Raw genomic sequence first — 16,212 nt, 5'->3', positions numbered from 1 at the left:
TATTCCCTCCCCACACTTATGACAACCAAGCAAACAGGCTGTCACGGAGTTTAAATGTAAAACCCTGTATTTGTTACTGAGATCGTGCTTCAGCGGCAGGTGCCAAACGCATTATGTGTACATGCTCTGTAGTGAGAGGACTTCCTGCGCTTATTAATTTTGTTCCCTCAAAACTTTCAGTCGATTTGCAGTGTATTAGAGCAGTGCAGTCATATGCAAAACAGAAGTGACTGGAAGCACTAAATCATGCGGTAGACCCTCAGGAGTTAACATAGCYGAAATGAGTCGCAGCCTGATTGGCACCTTAATTACAGTACGAAACGGCTTTTAATTTTATACCCCTCGTTTGTGATCCAAAGTCTGACTCTCTGTTACTTTTTAGTACCTGTCATTCAGCCTGTGGTGATCAAATGATGAGTGAAATCGATGGTCTGGAAAAAAGGGTCTTTTTAATTTGGAATTTAAATAAATAAAAGAATCTGTACAGTTGTTCAGCTTGATTTAAGAGCGAAAGGCAGTCTATGGTGTAATGCTCTCATACCACAAGGGAATCAAATTCGTGTTTGAGTCTCCTTTGCCAGCTTGTTTAAACGTTTATGATAACATCAGTAGCTTGGTAAATGATGTAATGGGAGTTAAATCAGGATGACCAACATAAACATCTGTCAGTGCATGTGAACATTTGATGTATGACCCTAGGGCCCGGCGCAGCAGTCRGTTTTTTGGCAGTCTTTGGACTTCAGAGTCACTAGAGGTTGCAGGATCACACAGTGGAGAAGATATATGCTGTATCCTCTATGCCATTAGCAAGCAATTGGGTACGTGATCTGGTTGGTTCATTTCTGGTATAGCGCTTGGAAACATGTCCCTTCCAGTAACTCATCATGAGCAGAACTCATTCCCGTGCTGAAATTAAGTGCAAAGCATCAGCATCATTGTGGTTCTCAGAATAAATCTCAGGTAGCATTTAAGTGATGCATTAGCTTGTGCTGGTCCTCTGCTGAGGACTGTTTTACAGTGAGAACTGGTAAAGTTCTGGGTAGCCACTTAAAATGAAATTCATGGACTGATTCATACCCAAAATGTAGATTTTCGCGTTTCTGTGACATGAATGTCAGAGGAGTCATTTCTTATGCTCCAATTATGCTGGTTTTATTTTCATTCAAAATCATCTTGTCATCATGTTCTTGCTTGGATTTGTAATTTTCTGAAAGTAAGCTGGGCTGGTATGTCCGTGTTCCTCATTATTATTATTTTTTTTTAATGAGATTCATGTGGGAGGTTGATACTATCTTACACAGATCAATGTGTAAGTTACCGAATGTATATGCCCTCCACAGAAATGGACAGGAAGGATATGAAAGAAACCACATTGCAGAGGAAACACAGAGCCACCTTAACTCTGCCTGGCTCAAGAGCTATGTTTTGGATTAAATTCTGCTTTGAAGGTGAAGCCTTTGGCACAAAGATAACATCTATGAGAAATACCTTAGTGAGTGATTGGGCAAGATGGGTAGAGCTGGTTCTCCTGTTGCTGGCAGGGGCCTCGATGTGTCTCATGGAACATGATACAGGTATACATGTTCCATATATATTGTGGCTGAACATAAAGACTGTTGTTGGGTCCCAGATTTTGCTCAGCAGTGTGGGAAAGAAGACTCCTTCTGTCTTCTCCTCTAGCATGATCACACAGGCACATGATGCCAGCCAGACTTAGGTCCTTCCCTCCTCTCTTCTCACTTCAGATATTTTAGTGGCTTTGCAAGTCACAAGTGGTAATGTCTGGGATTGCGTGCMTGGATTTCCCATGTGTTTCTGCCTGTGACTGACCTAAAAAGGAGAGGAAAGTCTCCTCCTGGTGAGAACAAACAGCCGTTCTCCGGGGTCTGCGTCGTCACTTGGCAGGCTTCGTCATGGAGAAGATCAGCATGGGGGCTTGAACCTGCCTAAAGACTACATCTCCCCATCTGCCTCAAGAAAGGTTTTGTTTTAACATGTCAAATAACATGAAAACTATTCCCAGTCACATTAGATCCTTGCTGTTATACACATGATGTTTCCACAAAAAATAGGCATATTTGAATATTTTACTCCTTTTTAATCACTTTAAGGTCCTGAATATTTATAATTTGCTTCAAAAGAAGTCTTTTATTTGTCTTGAGTAAGTACATGAAATAGCAAAATTAGATATCTCATTTCCATGACTTTTCAAAAGAGCAGACAGCGTCCCTTGTTTTTATTATGAATATAATCTAGATTCTGTTTACAACAAGAAGAAATAGCAGATATTATTCCAGAATTGTTAGGATTTTTTAGAGATGAAATGCAAACCTTTCAAGCATGTAACTTAAGCTGCATTGCTTTTATATGAAATTATAAAAATAAATAAAAATATAAGCTAAAATAAATATATTTTAGCTCTTTAAAGAGGCACAATCAACTTGGAAAAAAACCCACACAATTAGCTTGGCATGTTTGAATTACAAGTGCCAGAACAGCACATGATTATTCTAAATGAGAAAGAAGACTGAAGAAAAAAAAAACACCCTGCCTCTCATAGACAGATGTGTGCACATGAACCACACATGCATAATTTGATTTTTTACAAAGTATACTGTCAGGTCCCCCATTTAATCATTTTTCTCCTTTATTTGTGTGCTGTTTTATATAAAAGGAAAACTGCTTGTAAAGTCAAGCTTTTTAATAATTCATTCAAAAATGATTAGAGTTCAAGGGGAAAGCTGTTCCTTTAAATGTCTGAGCCAAATGGGAAAAATACACATGTACCAGAGAATGAAAGCCACTTCTGCAGAGAGCAAGCATAATGCCTACATTTTGTATTGTATATTTAAATTCCYCATCAGGACCGAAAAATTAGGCTTAAAATGGAATGTCAGTAGTTACCATCTTTATTTGGCTACTCRTCCCACTGGTAAATTTTGTTTGTTCTGAATCTCAAAAAATCCTTTCTTATGCAATAATGTTATTTTTTCTGTTTTCAGGGAAGTTCATAAAGACAGATCCTCCCCCCTTCTTAACTTTATACATGTATTTATGAAAAATAAAAGTACTTTGATAAGAAGTATGATTTTGCCCTTACATAMACTGTGTCTTCCCGAAGCAGGGTTGAAAAGTTATATTTGTGACTCATTAATGTTTTTTCTGCCACCGGTCACTTTAAGTTTCTATCCAGGCTATTCTCTACTTAATATCCCAGCAGCATCCCTGAGAAGTCGTCTTTATTTTTCAACTCCGTTGTYGGGCTGGGCTGGGCTCTGCTGAAAGAGGTGATACCTGGTGCTGCAGGGTGTTTGGTCAGTGGTCTGAGGCAACAAAGATGCTAACCAGGGCGCATGTAATTGTAATTAAAACAAATGAAAYGGTGCTGACTGCTTTGGTGACGTGGCATTTTGAGGCTGAGTGAGGAACTCTGTGAGGGAGCTGATGGTTGGGCACGGTGTGGTACCAGCGGCAGCTCCCAGTGGACAGCATGAGGGGGGCTTTGCACCCGGTGGTATGGTTGCACCTGGGTCCTGAGACAGTGCTTGCAGGGGCTTTCTTATTTCATGTTTTCCCTCCATTCTCTTGTGCATCAGAACAACTACCAAGGGCTTGGATTCAACAGTGTGTTCAGACTTGAAACTTCCCTTTGAAATCCTTGTCAACATTTTCCTCACATTCAACTGAAACAGTGAAATCAATAGGACTTGAGAAATCTGAAGCCGAGTTTGGAGCCTGTGTACTGTGCTAAATMTGGTCTCCAGAACTGGCCACCTGGCCCCAGAAAACCTTATTGTTAATGAGAAYTTTTTCTTCACCTCCTTTGCTTTCCAGAAGCAATGTAACAAGCTACAAATTGAATTTCCAGTATTTTCTGGTTTCTGGCTTTGCAAGAGCTACTCATAGAGCTTGTTTGGTAAGAAACACCTTTCACATTTCAGTGAGGCTTGGCTGGGACAATCTTCACTTCCCCTGTGCAAAGTGAGTATGCTCMTATTTGTTAAAGCATATTTGCATATGCTTAGCATGATGACTATCCTTAGGGACCTTGCTGTGCCTTGTGGTTTGCGACTTGTTCTCCCAAAGCCACTCTTGAAAGAATGGAGTGTCTTTGTCAAACTCGCTAGAGCGTGAGGATGATGCTAATAGGGGATTGAAACCCAAAAGGTGATGGAGACATGAAGAGCAAGAAAGGTAGCACTCATCAAATAGGACTTTGGGCAGCAGATCCAAGGATATTGAAAGGTCAATACTTGCAGATGTGGTCAAAAACACCTTGGTTATGGGAAGAGGTAATTTCATTTCTTGAGCTGGAACAACCTTAATGCAAGCCCCTGATGTCGTATGAGCTTGTTCAAGTATAAGCTGTAGACATATCAGGATGGGAGGCAGTTTGGCAAGTCCCAGAAGTGTCACTGGGGTGTATCCACTGTGAAGGAAAGGTAGTTGATAGTGACAGAAGGAACATGGACGTGATGGGGTCCCTGGTTTTCTCAGTGCGATGGGTAAGTGGCATCTGGCCATGGTCTGCAAGAGACACAGTTTGATGCTAGGTGCGATGCCAGTAGATGGTGCTGAAGAATGGAGAGCGTAGTTCCTAGGTTTTGTGAGGATCCATTAAAACTTCTTGTTTGGGGGCATTTTAACAGCTCCTTGCATGCTGGTCTTTGTATGGAGGTCATAACCACAGCTGAGAGCAGTCTGGGCTCTAAGGTCTAGGCTAGACATACTTTTGAGTAAATCTCAATTTCAGTGTCTCCTGTTAAATTGAAGATGTTTTGTGTCTCAAAATTATTAGTGTTACAAATGTAACATTCATGTACTAAGCATGCTCTAAAACTGCTTGCTCACTGACAAGAAAGTATTATTTTAATGGCTTATGATAACACCCAACAGCTGCTCATTTTCAGAGAAAGGCCAGTATTTATTGCCTTGTGCTATTTCTGTTATGCTCTTCTGCCTTTGTCTCAGAAGGTTCACAGATCTTGTGGGCTTGAGCTCAGTTCCAGAAGACTCTCACTTCACTTTGGTACAAATTACATTTTGTCCTAAGCCAAGTGCTGGTTGCTACAGATCAGAAGTTCTAGAGTTCATAACTGAGTAGGTCATTACTGTAGTGTTTTCCAGTTGAGGTAGGAAAGCATCTATACTAGAAAAAATAATGTAATTTGAAATTGCTTTTTTTAAAAATAGATTCTGTATTTTATAAGTTCAACTATGAGTGATTTTCCATTTTTAGCTTTATATGCTTTTAATGTTCAGTCTAAATTGGGCCACAGGAAAAAGATGATCTATCTTCAAAGAAACAATTAGTCTGATTTTGTTCTTCAGATTCGTGGAAAACAGTTGTGGGTGTAGAAGTAGCTATCGAACTTTCTTCCATACCAGCACACAACATTTGGGTGCACATTGGATAATTCTATTGTGTGGGAGTTTGGAGGCAATGAGCAGCTCTAGAACTGTGTTGGTAATTCTAGAGGCGCACATTTACTACACACTGATAAACCTTTGTGGGATGTTTTGAAGGCAAAAACGTGGTTAATGCCACTGAATTAGGAAAGATCTTTGAAGAGACAGGAGTAGGAAAAGAAAGTTTTATGTTAAAATGTATGAAGTGTGCTTAACTGTTCAGTGTGTCTTCTTGCTATGCCTTATGCAATATACTTTTACAGCTGAATTTAGAAAACATGATGGTAATTTTCATATACTTGTTTGCATGATAACTTTGTACATGAAGATAGAATTTATATGCAAAAGGAACTGGCTTATTTGGTGAGTGCAAATACCATTTTATGTGTGAATAGGCATGTTCATGATTGATCATGGGTGTGTGTGGAGTGATAGGACATGAAAATCACAAGTGATTTGGTTTGGATTCCAAGCTGGAATGTGGTTCCCTTGAAAACCCCGGGCCAAACTGCTCCATGCAACAGAACTCCATGGGAGTGTTTTGGGAAATCCGCAATGGTTCTGCCAGCAGAGACTCTGCTTTTTGATCCTTAAGGTTGTGTAGGGTTTTCGTTCTTAGGATTTACTAGCACTTTTTTTGTACAGCTGATGCAAGCCAGTCAGCTACTATCTGCTGTCCATATTTGGTACTCAACAACTTGCAGTGAGGTGGCTAACTTATCTCACTAGTGCACAGTTTCACATTCTTGGTGACAAAGATTTCCCAGGCTTTGTCTGCTTGTGCCGTATTCAGAACCAGGTATGGAGGAGCAGCTATTCAGCTTACCCTGCATCCTGAATAATCCATGACCTGGAGCTCTTCTTCAGGAATGAGGCCGTGCTGCTCGTGAGCTTTAGTGTATTGCAGAGTTTGCTTCAGCTAAACAGGAAAAAACCAGAGGTGTTCAGAAATAGGTGCTCTTCAGTAACTCAGCATAAGGACAAGCCCTGTTCTTCCAGTCAACACAGTGGATGTGCTACAGGACTTGGTTTGGGGCTAAATGGTGTTTTATTTAGATTGATAGTCAGCTGATGCTTTGATTATTTTTTTCTGAAGACCTTTCTTCACAGTTAATGTTACTTAGTGGTTGTATGAATGGTGACTTCAGAAACATTTAGTTTGGCAGGCAAATAGAACAACCTTTGTTTAAATAGCCAAACAGGTACAGAAGGCTATTTGATGTTTTAAATTGTCAATAAATGATGTTACTTACATATTTTAACAAAATCTTTGGAAGTTCTTTACTACTTGAAAGTACAAATTTGGAAATCAGAGTTGGTCTGAAAGTATTAAATGTCCCAGGGCTCATATGAGGGCTCATAYGAGAGTGCTGCAGTTTGCTTTGGGCAGGCACTAGCTGGCTTGCCAATGGCTACAGGACCAGTAGTTTGGTCTTGCAGAAAACCTCTCTTCTTCTGAGCTGCTGATAGCTCCAACCCTTTCAATGCATACAAGAAACAAGCAAGTATCTGCTGTGTTGTGGTGTGATGGATTTCATCAGCACTTAGAAAAGCAGTTAATTTAAAAGCTCTCCAGTCCCTCTTCCAGCACAGGCCATTTGGTGTTTCTGAAATACACTCTTTCTGCGTGTTTCTGGAAAGTTCCCATAGCATATCTTCTGCTACATTGAAAAAAACAAGAAGTCATCCTGAGTAATATTCATTAAACCTAGTATTCGTTGTACCTTCGTCCTGGCCAGCCTGTGATACCTTTGCATGTGCAGAGGAGCCGGTAGTTTCACGGGACTGTGCGGGCTATGGRAGAGGAGCTGCTGAGCAGGAGCGAAGCTGCTGGACTGCAGCCTCGCACTGCAACAACTGTCAGATCCTGCAGGCTACATCTATGCCCAAAAGAGCTATAGTATTTATACAGCTTTTTGCTGTGAATGCGGGTGTTTTAGTATGGTTGCCTTGCTGTGGCCTCATTGCTTTTTGACTCTTTGGGTTTGCAAGTTATGGAGGCTTCAGAAGCCTTCTTGTTTATTGTTCCCTCTCTCACTTTCACATGACTTTTTATTGAAGGCCTGAGCACTTCTTAAGCAGAGTGTTAGATTCAACATTCTTTTTAAATTAAATGTGCTGGGGTGACCTAGTCAGATACTAGCTGGTTGACCACAGGAATTGGAACCATGATATTCTGTAATCTCGTTTAACGTTAATTCACTCTTTGACCTTAGGCAAKCTGCTTAGTTTCTGCAGATTGGGGATAATAATTTCTTTGAAATGTTGACAGTAAAGTGAATAAATAAGCAAGTTTTACTCCCTGTGGATCAGGCGTTTTAATTTTAAAAGGAACTTTGGAGCTTCCATTCAGTCAAGTGACTTAGGAGTCATGGGATGTAGTAGAGGCTTCTGGATCGCTGAGGAGTTTATGTGCTTTTGAAAACAGAGCCTCGTCTCTCTGCTTTCTGTTACGTGTGAGGGTTTTTTTGGGCTGGGGTAAGGGGTTTGTTGCTTGCCTTCAATGGCCGTGCCGTTTGCCATGTTAGGCCTTGTGGGGTGTAGACACGAGATTGATGGAAACCTCATTTCGCCTTCACAGAGAAACGAGGTACTTAATTCCATCAGTGTTTTAAGTTTAGAAATATTACATCTTTATACTAAGTAGTGGTATTAATGAACTCAACTCCTTAGGGCTAAGTGCAGCAGTTGCTTCATTTGCTGCTGGTGAATTTGCCTCTTCGGCTTTGCCCGAAACTTCCAGCGGAGTCAGAAGTGATCAACCTGCTGTTTAACATCGCAGAGACAAAACACCTGGTGACAGCAGAGCAACCTTTGGGGTTTTTCATTTTTCAGTTGTGTTTTTTAAACTTTGAAGTRCCATTTATTTTTTTTGCATATTGACACCTGGTATTTTTCAAGCCACCTTTTTATTTGGTGGGAATAGCATTAACATGTATTAAAGGCAGAAAAGCCTGAGGAAATAGTTAGAAGTTATTCCCCAAATGTAAATAATTTCCTAAATTTTGAGCTCTAAAGGCCTGTTGTGTTCTAAATTGCTTTCCAGAGTGCAAAATGAAACTCAGCGTGGCATTTAACCAACAGTTTACAGAGGTGCTAGTTATTCCACTTGGCTATATTTAGGAGGCCAGGAAAAAAAAAAAAAAAAAAAAAAAAAAAAAAAAAAAAAAAAAAAAAAAAAGCTAAACATTCTTGCAAAAATTAAAGGAACAGTTTCAGCTATAAAACTGATGTCCACAGCAAAAAAACACAGCTGCTAAATGTTACCAAATAATAATAACTATGACAGAGTTACATCCCAATCTTTCTTTAAGATGTCTTCACCCATGGGAAGGCCTCTTGATTTAAACAGGACCCTGCAGGAGCACAGGGGTTTATATTAGAGCATCTTGGTAGAACTGGGCTGCTAGTGTAAATCAAGACTTATTTTTGCATTCCAACGGGTAAGAAAGGTCATATGAGGGTATATATAAACAGAAATGAGATGTAAGATGGGACAAGCAGCCATTATACAGAGACTCCACAGCGGTAAAGTCTCAGCTGGAAAACCATGCCCAGTTTTGAACAAAAGAAGAAGTTGACCAGCCTGACCAGTCCAAGAGACAGCCGTGAGAATGGTCTGAGGCCTGGAGAACATAACATGCAAGGAAAATCAGAGCAAACCCTGGTTGTTTTGTCTATAAGAGCGTACAGAAGGCTGAAGGACAACAGGGTGAGCCTGCAGATAGGCAAGAAGCAGCCRCAGAGCGGAAAAGGAACGGGCCAGGAGCAGAAATGTCATCTGTGATGAGACAAAACTAATGTACCTAAGTGGACATAACTTGTCCCTCCTTTCTAGCAGATAAAGTAGGTAAACTAACTGAAGCTAATATTTTGTACTCTGCCTTGTGAAGTGATGTAACTTTTACCAACCTTTAAAATACTGATCGTGAATGAGTCAGTGTTTCTCAAGGGCTTTGGTCAGCTGTTCCAGTTTACTGGTCTGGAATCTCACTTTTACCAGCCAGTCTCCCTGAAGTTTCCCTCGCTTGTTTAAAACCTACTTTACCATCATTATACTGAGGTACTGTGATAACAGCAAGGCTGGGAAGCGGCTGTGGCGGCGCCAGCCCGGGCGCTCGCTGAGCAGGGCAGCGCACGGCACTCGTCCCCGCATCCTCCGGCGCTGCCAGAAGCAGAGCCTGGGAGTGACTGCGTTAAAGGGCGAGCTGACATTTGGCTCTCGGCTTTCTCGTCGAGCGGCCCTTACTGCCCTACGGGAATTAATCCACGTGCAAAAACGCCCCCTTCGCCCCCCCTGCACTCGGGCAGGTAGGGAATGGTTTTGTAACGCAGCCACCTTCTTCTGCCCGTCCTCTTACCCACCCCCAGCCCCTCACCGTAGGCAGGTCACCAGAAGTGGCAAGTCTCCTCTAATTAGGTCCCTAGCCACTTGCTGGACCGATTTGGTTGTAGTTTTTAATAATAGGAGGTTATTTTGTTAGCAGCTTCACTTTCCAAGTCTCTTCCCCTTCCAGCACCCCTAGGTACAGCTCTACTGGATCAGTTACCATCTGCTCCAGTGTTTGCATTTAGCCTGCAGGGCCTGTGATCTCAGAAATATTTCCTGTAAATGGAATCTCTCATGCCAGGCCTGTCACACAATAGATATATAATTGGATAAAACCTAAACTGAAAACAACAAACAAAAAGAAGAAAACTGCATGTTGTGCCATACGTAGCACATGAGGCTGTCCGGAATCAGATACGCTCCTTGTTTATGTCTGAAGCTGCTCAAGTATATCCTTTTTACTCCYCTTTTCTGTTTAACAAAACAGAAAATTAATGTAATAACTAGATTCCAYGGTGCATTTTTCCCTCACTTAATACCCGACTTGAGCAGTTTGCAGAGCATTAGCAGGGCARCATATGGCCACAACAAACTCATTTGCTTCATTTCAAGTCTGGATCCCGGCCTCGGGTAGCAGGTAGAGCCTGCGTGGCATTTGCAGACCTTGCTGCCTCTCCTCATGCTGACCAGGCACTTCTGATGGCGGGCGGGAGGGCTACGTCGTGGCCAGGGAGCACGGCTGGGCTCCGGGAGGAAGTAGCCGGGTAGCCACGGGCAGCCCTTCCCCGGCCAGCAAAAGCAAGGGCAGGTGTGGCGAGTGATGTGTCACTGATTCGTACAGGGGATAAAGAAACATGGAATGACCTTAAATCCTTTAAATCCAGGTTGAAGGCCTCTCTCTGGCTGTTTGCAGCAGCCTGGCTGGTGGAAATTTGGGGGATTTGGGGCAGGAGGTGGCGCAGAGGTGAGACGAGACTTCTCGCCCGGTGGGCACAGTATGGGTTTGCGTAAGAAGCTGTCCTGCATCCACACCAAGCGCAGCCCGCGGTGACGGCAGGTGCTTTCCACCTCTGTGAAGTGCCAGCCTTTTTACAAGGAGATGGAGGTGATGCAGAACATCCAAYGTGGTGAATCCAAGCCTAAGTTGCAGCAAACCTCTGGTTAAGTAAATCAGAAAYTGATCACTGTGATTTTCCCTTTGCTCATACTGGGAATTTTCTTGATCATCACTGCAAAAATGAATTGCACGAGTGGCATCCATGTCATTATTCCGGTAGTAATGAGCTTACAAATATATTTTCTGTTTTGTTGGAGGGACTGCAAATGCTGTACACCAGTCATAGCATGCAAAAGCTACTCAGAAATGCACTGCAGAACATCAAAAAGGGAATTGAATTCAGACCGGTAATTGGTTTTTATACTTAAAAAAAAAAATCCCCAACCAAAAGCTGCTCATCTGTCTCTGGAAGATTAGAAAAAGCCCTGAGTTTGGATTTGAGTGCCCTCCCTTAAAGTAATAACAGTAATCCTAATAAAGGGACTGATTTATAATTTTTTCCCAACAGACTGCGCCACGACGTTATACAAACTTAGGCTTATTTGTGACAAATGTAGTCTAAAGTACCAGCTATATAACCCTTGAATCCTTTTTAATTCCAACATAAAGGGATTACATTTTATCAGTATAGCTTATCTCCTAGCACTCTGCCTTTTTTCTTGCATCATTTTTTGAACCTTCAAAACATCCTTTTTCTTCCTTTTTCTTTTTTCTTAATACAGCCAGCAATTTCTAAATTAAGAATAAAATCTGAGTGCCCTTGCAGTTAGTGGGATAGTTGACTGATTTCCCCAGTGCCAGCATTTCATCCGTAAGACTTACACTTCGGCCCGTAAATTCACCTTCGTAAAGAAACGGCCTGGCGCTTCACAACAGCTTCCGATTTGCCTTTGACTTAACTGTGGATCTCGCTCGTCCGAAAAAAAAATCAAGTTCGATGCRGCTTAAAGAAACGAACAAACTGAGCCAGAAGCAACCAAAATCACGTGCCAGTTCATAAAAAGGGAGCCTTAGTCTCTTGGCATAGAAGATGAGCGCTTGCTCAGGAGTGCTCTGCCTGGGCTGATCATTCCCCGTGGCACTTCGAAGACGTGCTCCTCAAGAGTTTTGCTGTGTAACTTGCAGTGTCATTGGAAGCTTTGCTTTTGCCAGCCTTCCTGGTTTCTTTCAAACCTCTGATGAAGAACTGAGTGCAGTATCGTCTTGCCCCTCCTTATTTTTTATCTCACAGCCTTTTTTTTCCTCTTTGTATAAAGATTTTTATCCTTAAGGGAAAAAAATGCAGGTTGCAAGGGGGTCTGCAGTTTGGCTGCCTCGTGCCCACAGTTGAGCCCACACTTGGAAGTAGATAGAGATGGAGGGAGACACTGGGCTTAGGAAGAGGAATTTTTATAAAATTACCTATTGATTAGGGTGCCCTCCGTCGAACTTCGTGGCTAACTCGTTTTTCTGGGACCCGATGCTGGCCATGAGCACTGGGCGTGCTTTTGTACCTCCAGCTGATCTTGGATTAAAAACCAAAGTGGGGTAATGCTGGAAGGGAGGCCTGAGCTCAGTGTCCTACCTAACTACTAACCTACCAGTGTGGTGCTTCGTGCGTCCCAGAGCAACTTGGACATGAAGGACGGTGAGCTCTCCCCACCGCTAAGGAGAGCGGCCCACGGGCAGGCAGTTAGGCCACTTTCCTTGGYGTCGGGAACCTTGAAACCCTTCAGACCAAAGATTCAGAAAGCTGCTCCTTGGTAAGTGGTAGCTGCTAGCCTGGAGACCGCCACTGCTATGCATTTAGGAAAAGAAGGTGTCTGTATTATGTAGGAGAAGCTGGTGCTGCCTGTGGATGGGCYGGGCACGCTGGGCTGGTTGTCTCCATGGGTAGTAGGTGCCTCCCTGCTTGCGTTGAGGCAGCTTTGAAAAGTAGAAATGGGGTGACCTAGCAAGTCAAGCCTAGCAAGAGCTGCGCTGGGTCCTCTAGGTACCACTGCAGGCCTTCTGGAGACCTGTCRTGCTGGCGTCCTGCTTAAATGCCTGCAAGAGCTTGTTTGGATCTGGCCGTCAGATGATTTACTCAGAGTCATGCGGGAGTAGGTAGCAGAGCTGAGAATCAAACCCAGATGCATGCAGTCGTGGCCAGTTGGCTGAACCATGGGTTGAAATCTACCTTCACGTTCCCCCAGCAGACACCAAGAAAAAAGCCCAGAAAGTCTCAAAGCATTGTGTTCATTTAGTTCTTGTTCTTTCTATGACAAATTTTGCTCTCATACTGATTAAAGTGAATAGGATTAAACAGGGCATACCAATTATGATTTAATTTTTCACTTTGAATTTACTGTCAACCTTGGTAATTCTATTGCTAAGATTTCTCATATAGCATCTTGGTATGTTAGTTAATACATTTAAATCTACTTAAAAAGACTCTGTCTCCTGAGAGCGAATGTAGTCCTGCTTAACATTCCTTATTAGCTTGCTTAGGGGGAAAAAAACGGTTGTCCTTGACATACTGGCTTACAAAGGGAGTTGCATTCTTACTCCATGTACTTTACGAATTTGTAATCTTTCACTCTCAACTAGCCTGTTTCCATGTTCTTGTGATTTGGTCATTTTAGTATCTGCTTTGACTAATAATGCGGTGTAGCAGTGCAATTTCGATGACCACAAATGAGCAAGCAAAAGTTGCAGACTAATCTGGGTAGTTGGATGTACCCAAAGAGAAATTTCCAGTCTGCGAGACGTCGTTTTCACCCAACCTGCAAATAATCAGCAAACCCTGCAGTCTCTGGACCCGTCTGTAACACGCGTATCAGAAGCGATTACCAGTAAACATTAAATAAGTTATGGAAAGTACCCATTGCTGGTACTTCTCACATTACTAAGCAGCACGCAACTGTTCCAGCTCCCGGTGAATAATCCAGAAGTTTCCCAGCGCTGCGCCGGGGCGGGAGGACTTGGCGCTGGGAGCGCATCTGGGGCTTTTCGCTGCGGCGGGGTGGGACGGGAGGGACCGGCCCGACCCGGAYGTGCCGACGCGCCGTGGGAGCCTTGCCCGGTGCCCCTGGGAAAGGGGAAGGGGGCTGCAGTTTGCCGGGAATAGGTGCCCCTTGCTTGCGCCCCGCGGGAAGGGGCGGGCTGGTGCGGCTCGTGGCGTCGTCCAGGTGTGAGCGTGCRCGGGGCTGTTGCCGGCTGGGACGCGCGGCGTGGCGTTGGCCTCTCTCCTGCCGGGACCGCGCTCCTGGCTTATTGCAGTGCGGTGAATGCTGCCTTTGCTCGCCATAAATTAACCACCATATTAAGCACAAAGTCCAGAAATAAAAGGACATAAATACTTTCATTTGAGAGCAGCATGATCGTCTGTAGTTGTTTAAGTGGGGATTTTATCCTTTAGATTAGAAATACCACTTATCTCATCCTTCTGGTTATTTTCACTACCCTTCTAACTTGAAGATAAATATTCCTTAATGGTTTTTTTATGTGTTTTATTTCTTTTTCCATGATGATCAGATCAGTTCTGACTGAAAATGAAGCCAATTATCAAGAACAATAAATAAAAAAGAAGCGCGCATTGCTTCTTCTGCACTGGAAGGAAGAACAGTAAGTTGAGACAAAACAAATTTGGTTGCCAAGTCTAAGTACCAAAGGCAGCAAGGAGAACTCAGGCCCCATCCTAATTAAAGAGATCTAAACACAATGAAAACATATTGTACTGATGTCATATGCTAAAATATTTATAATTGCACAAAAGGAGTTGCAGCCTATTGAAAACATTTACAGAGCTCACCATTCCTGTGAGCTAAGGAGAAGTATGACCAAGAAAAGGGCTGGTTTTGCTCAAACATAAGCCCAGTGGAAGTTTTACTGTTACGGTTTCTTCTGTGAGGTCCAGTATTACCTTTCCACTTCATCTTATCACTTACTGGATAAACTAAGAGCACTACTGCCTTTATATCTGAAGGCAGGAGATAGTATCTGTCAAGACTTGCCRTTCCCTCACCCCCGGGTGCTGCTTTGCAGTCGCCCGAGCTGGAACCGCTTCAGTTGTTGGGAAGCTGCTTGCAACCTGAGGGCCCTTCGCATCGATCCAGCATGCCACAACRCCTACGGGAGGGAAAGGGGCTCCTGAAAGGAAAGGGAATGGCAAAGGAGAGCAAGGACGGCAGTTTCCTCCGATACGTTTGCCAGAAACAAGATTCAGTTAGCTAAGAAGAAATCCTCTTGCCTGCATGCTGCAGGGAAATAGTGGGGAAAAATCGGCATGTTGGAAATCACAGTTCCACTCAACAGAGAGGAATCAGAGAGATCCACAGCTGTGTGAATGGGGATTTTGAAAATGCGGGCAAGTCGGATTGAACTGAGTTTTCAAAGCTGTGTGTAACAGGGAAGCAGGACAGAATGCATGGGTGTCTCTTAATGCCTCGGAGCCTGCTGTCTAAACGTGAATTTACCTGCGTATATTTGGTAAACAAGATCCCCAGTATATATTCCCACAGAAGCTTATTGCTCATATGCTCGCTTACTTAATGCTTTTTGCGGTATAAAAATAGGTTTTTGGCTGCACATCATGTACTTATTGGAGTAGGAACTTTTCAAATGTGCCTCAGTTTAATATCTTCCTTGTTTGTGTTTATATTTCTTGTTATTGATTTTCATATTTTTCTTCCTCAAATGTTGGTGAGAGACTTTTGTAAGTAAATAAAACTAGTACAAGCACTTTTTTAAGTTTCTCTGGTATTAAAGAGCTCTATCACAACGTGTGAGCATATGAGGTGTCTTATTAACGTATTTAAGAAGAGCTTTTATTAGTACTGTTGTTATTATGAATTTGGGTGGCACCAGAGAGGTGAATGGGATTTGAAAGATCTAGTGCATCATKTTAGGGACTGCTTAGCTAGTTAATTTCTACCTACAATATTTAGTATGAAATGACAAACCAGTTTCTAAATCATATGATGGGGAGAAAATGGGGTTACCTCTTTGAAATTATTAATGAGCCAAGAAATCATATTCCCTTTCTGTATGTCTTTGCTATAACTGGAAAAATGGGGACATCTTTGTCAGGAAGAGCTTGATAAACCTGAAAAGGGGAAAGAATGAAACAATATCAGTGGAAGTAAGTAGAGGAATTGCTAAAAAGRCATTTAGGGAAAAAAATATATATATTTTGTTTTTCCGTGTGGCTGCAGGTCATAGTGGATGGTTGCMGGCAGTTCTGCATTCATCCCGCTTAACAGCCAAGGCAGCCTSGGGGCTAAGCAAATTCCAGTCCAAAAGTTATGTAAATGTATGAGTGTGAGGTTGTTCCCAAGATAATATACTTGCTAAGAGCCTGGAGATACTGAGTATGGTGCTAAAATGGATACACAACTTCCCAGCRGCATCCGGGCAGCTCAGCTCATGGGTGGCATGAGCCCCACTGCTGAGTTTC

The 16,212-nt window shown here is 42.7% G+C and overlaps 1 protein-coding gene across 3 annotated transcripts in view; it reads left to right on the top strand.

Moving 5' to 3' along the window:
- Window positions 1-16,212, top strand: part of BCL2 (BCL2 apoptosis regulator) — an 88,159-nt gene that overhangs the window by 13,312 nt on the left and 58,635 nt on the right. Inside the window, exon 2 of one of the 3 annotated variants that reach the window (XM_085309977.1) lies at window positions 14,292-15,395. The exons of the other annotated variants lie outside the window; for them this stretch is intronic. Within the exon in view, the coding sequence (XP_085166103.1) occupies window positions 14,292-14,306 (15 nt within the window). The 3' untranslated portion in view covers window positions 14,307-15,395. Of the gene's footprint in view, window positions 1-14,291; window positions 15,396-16,212 lie in introns of those variants that run through there. 3 annotated transcript variants of the gene reach the window in all.

The sequence above is a fragment of the Rhea americana genome, unplaced genomic scaffold (assembly GCF_003343005.1).
Source record: "Rhea americana isolate MKP2758 unplaced genomic scaffold, rheAme1 scaffold_31, whole genome shotgun sequence".
In the NCBI taxonomy this organism is placed as follows: domain Eukaryota; kingdom Metazoa; phylum Chordata; class Aves; order Rheiformes; family Rheidae; genus Rhea; species Rhea americana.
Note: the sequence above shows the minus strand (reverse complement) of the source record. Positions and strands in the feature narration are given on the sequence as shown.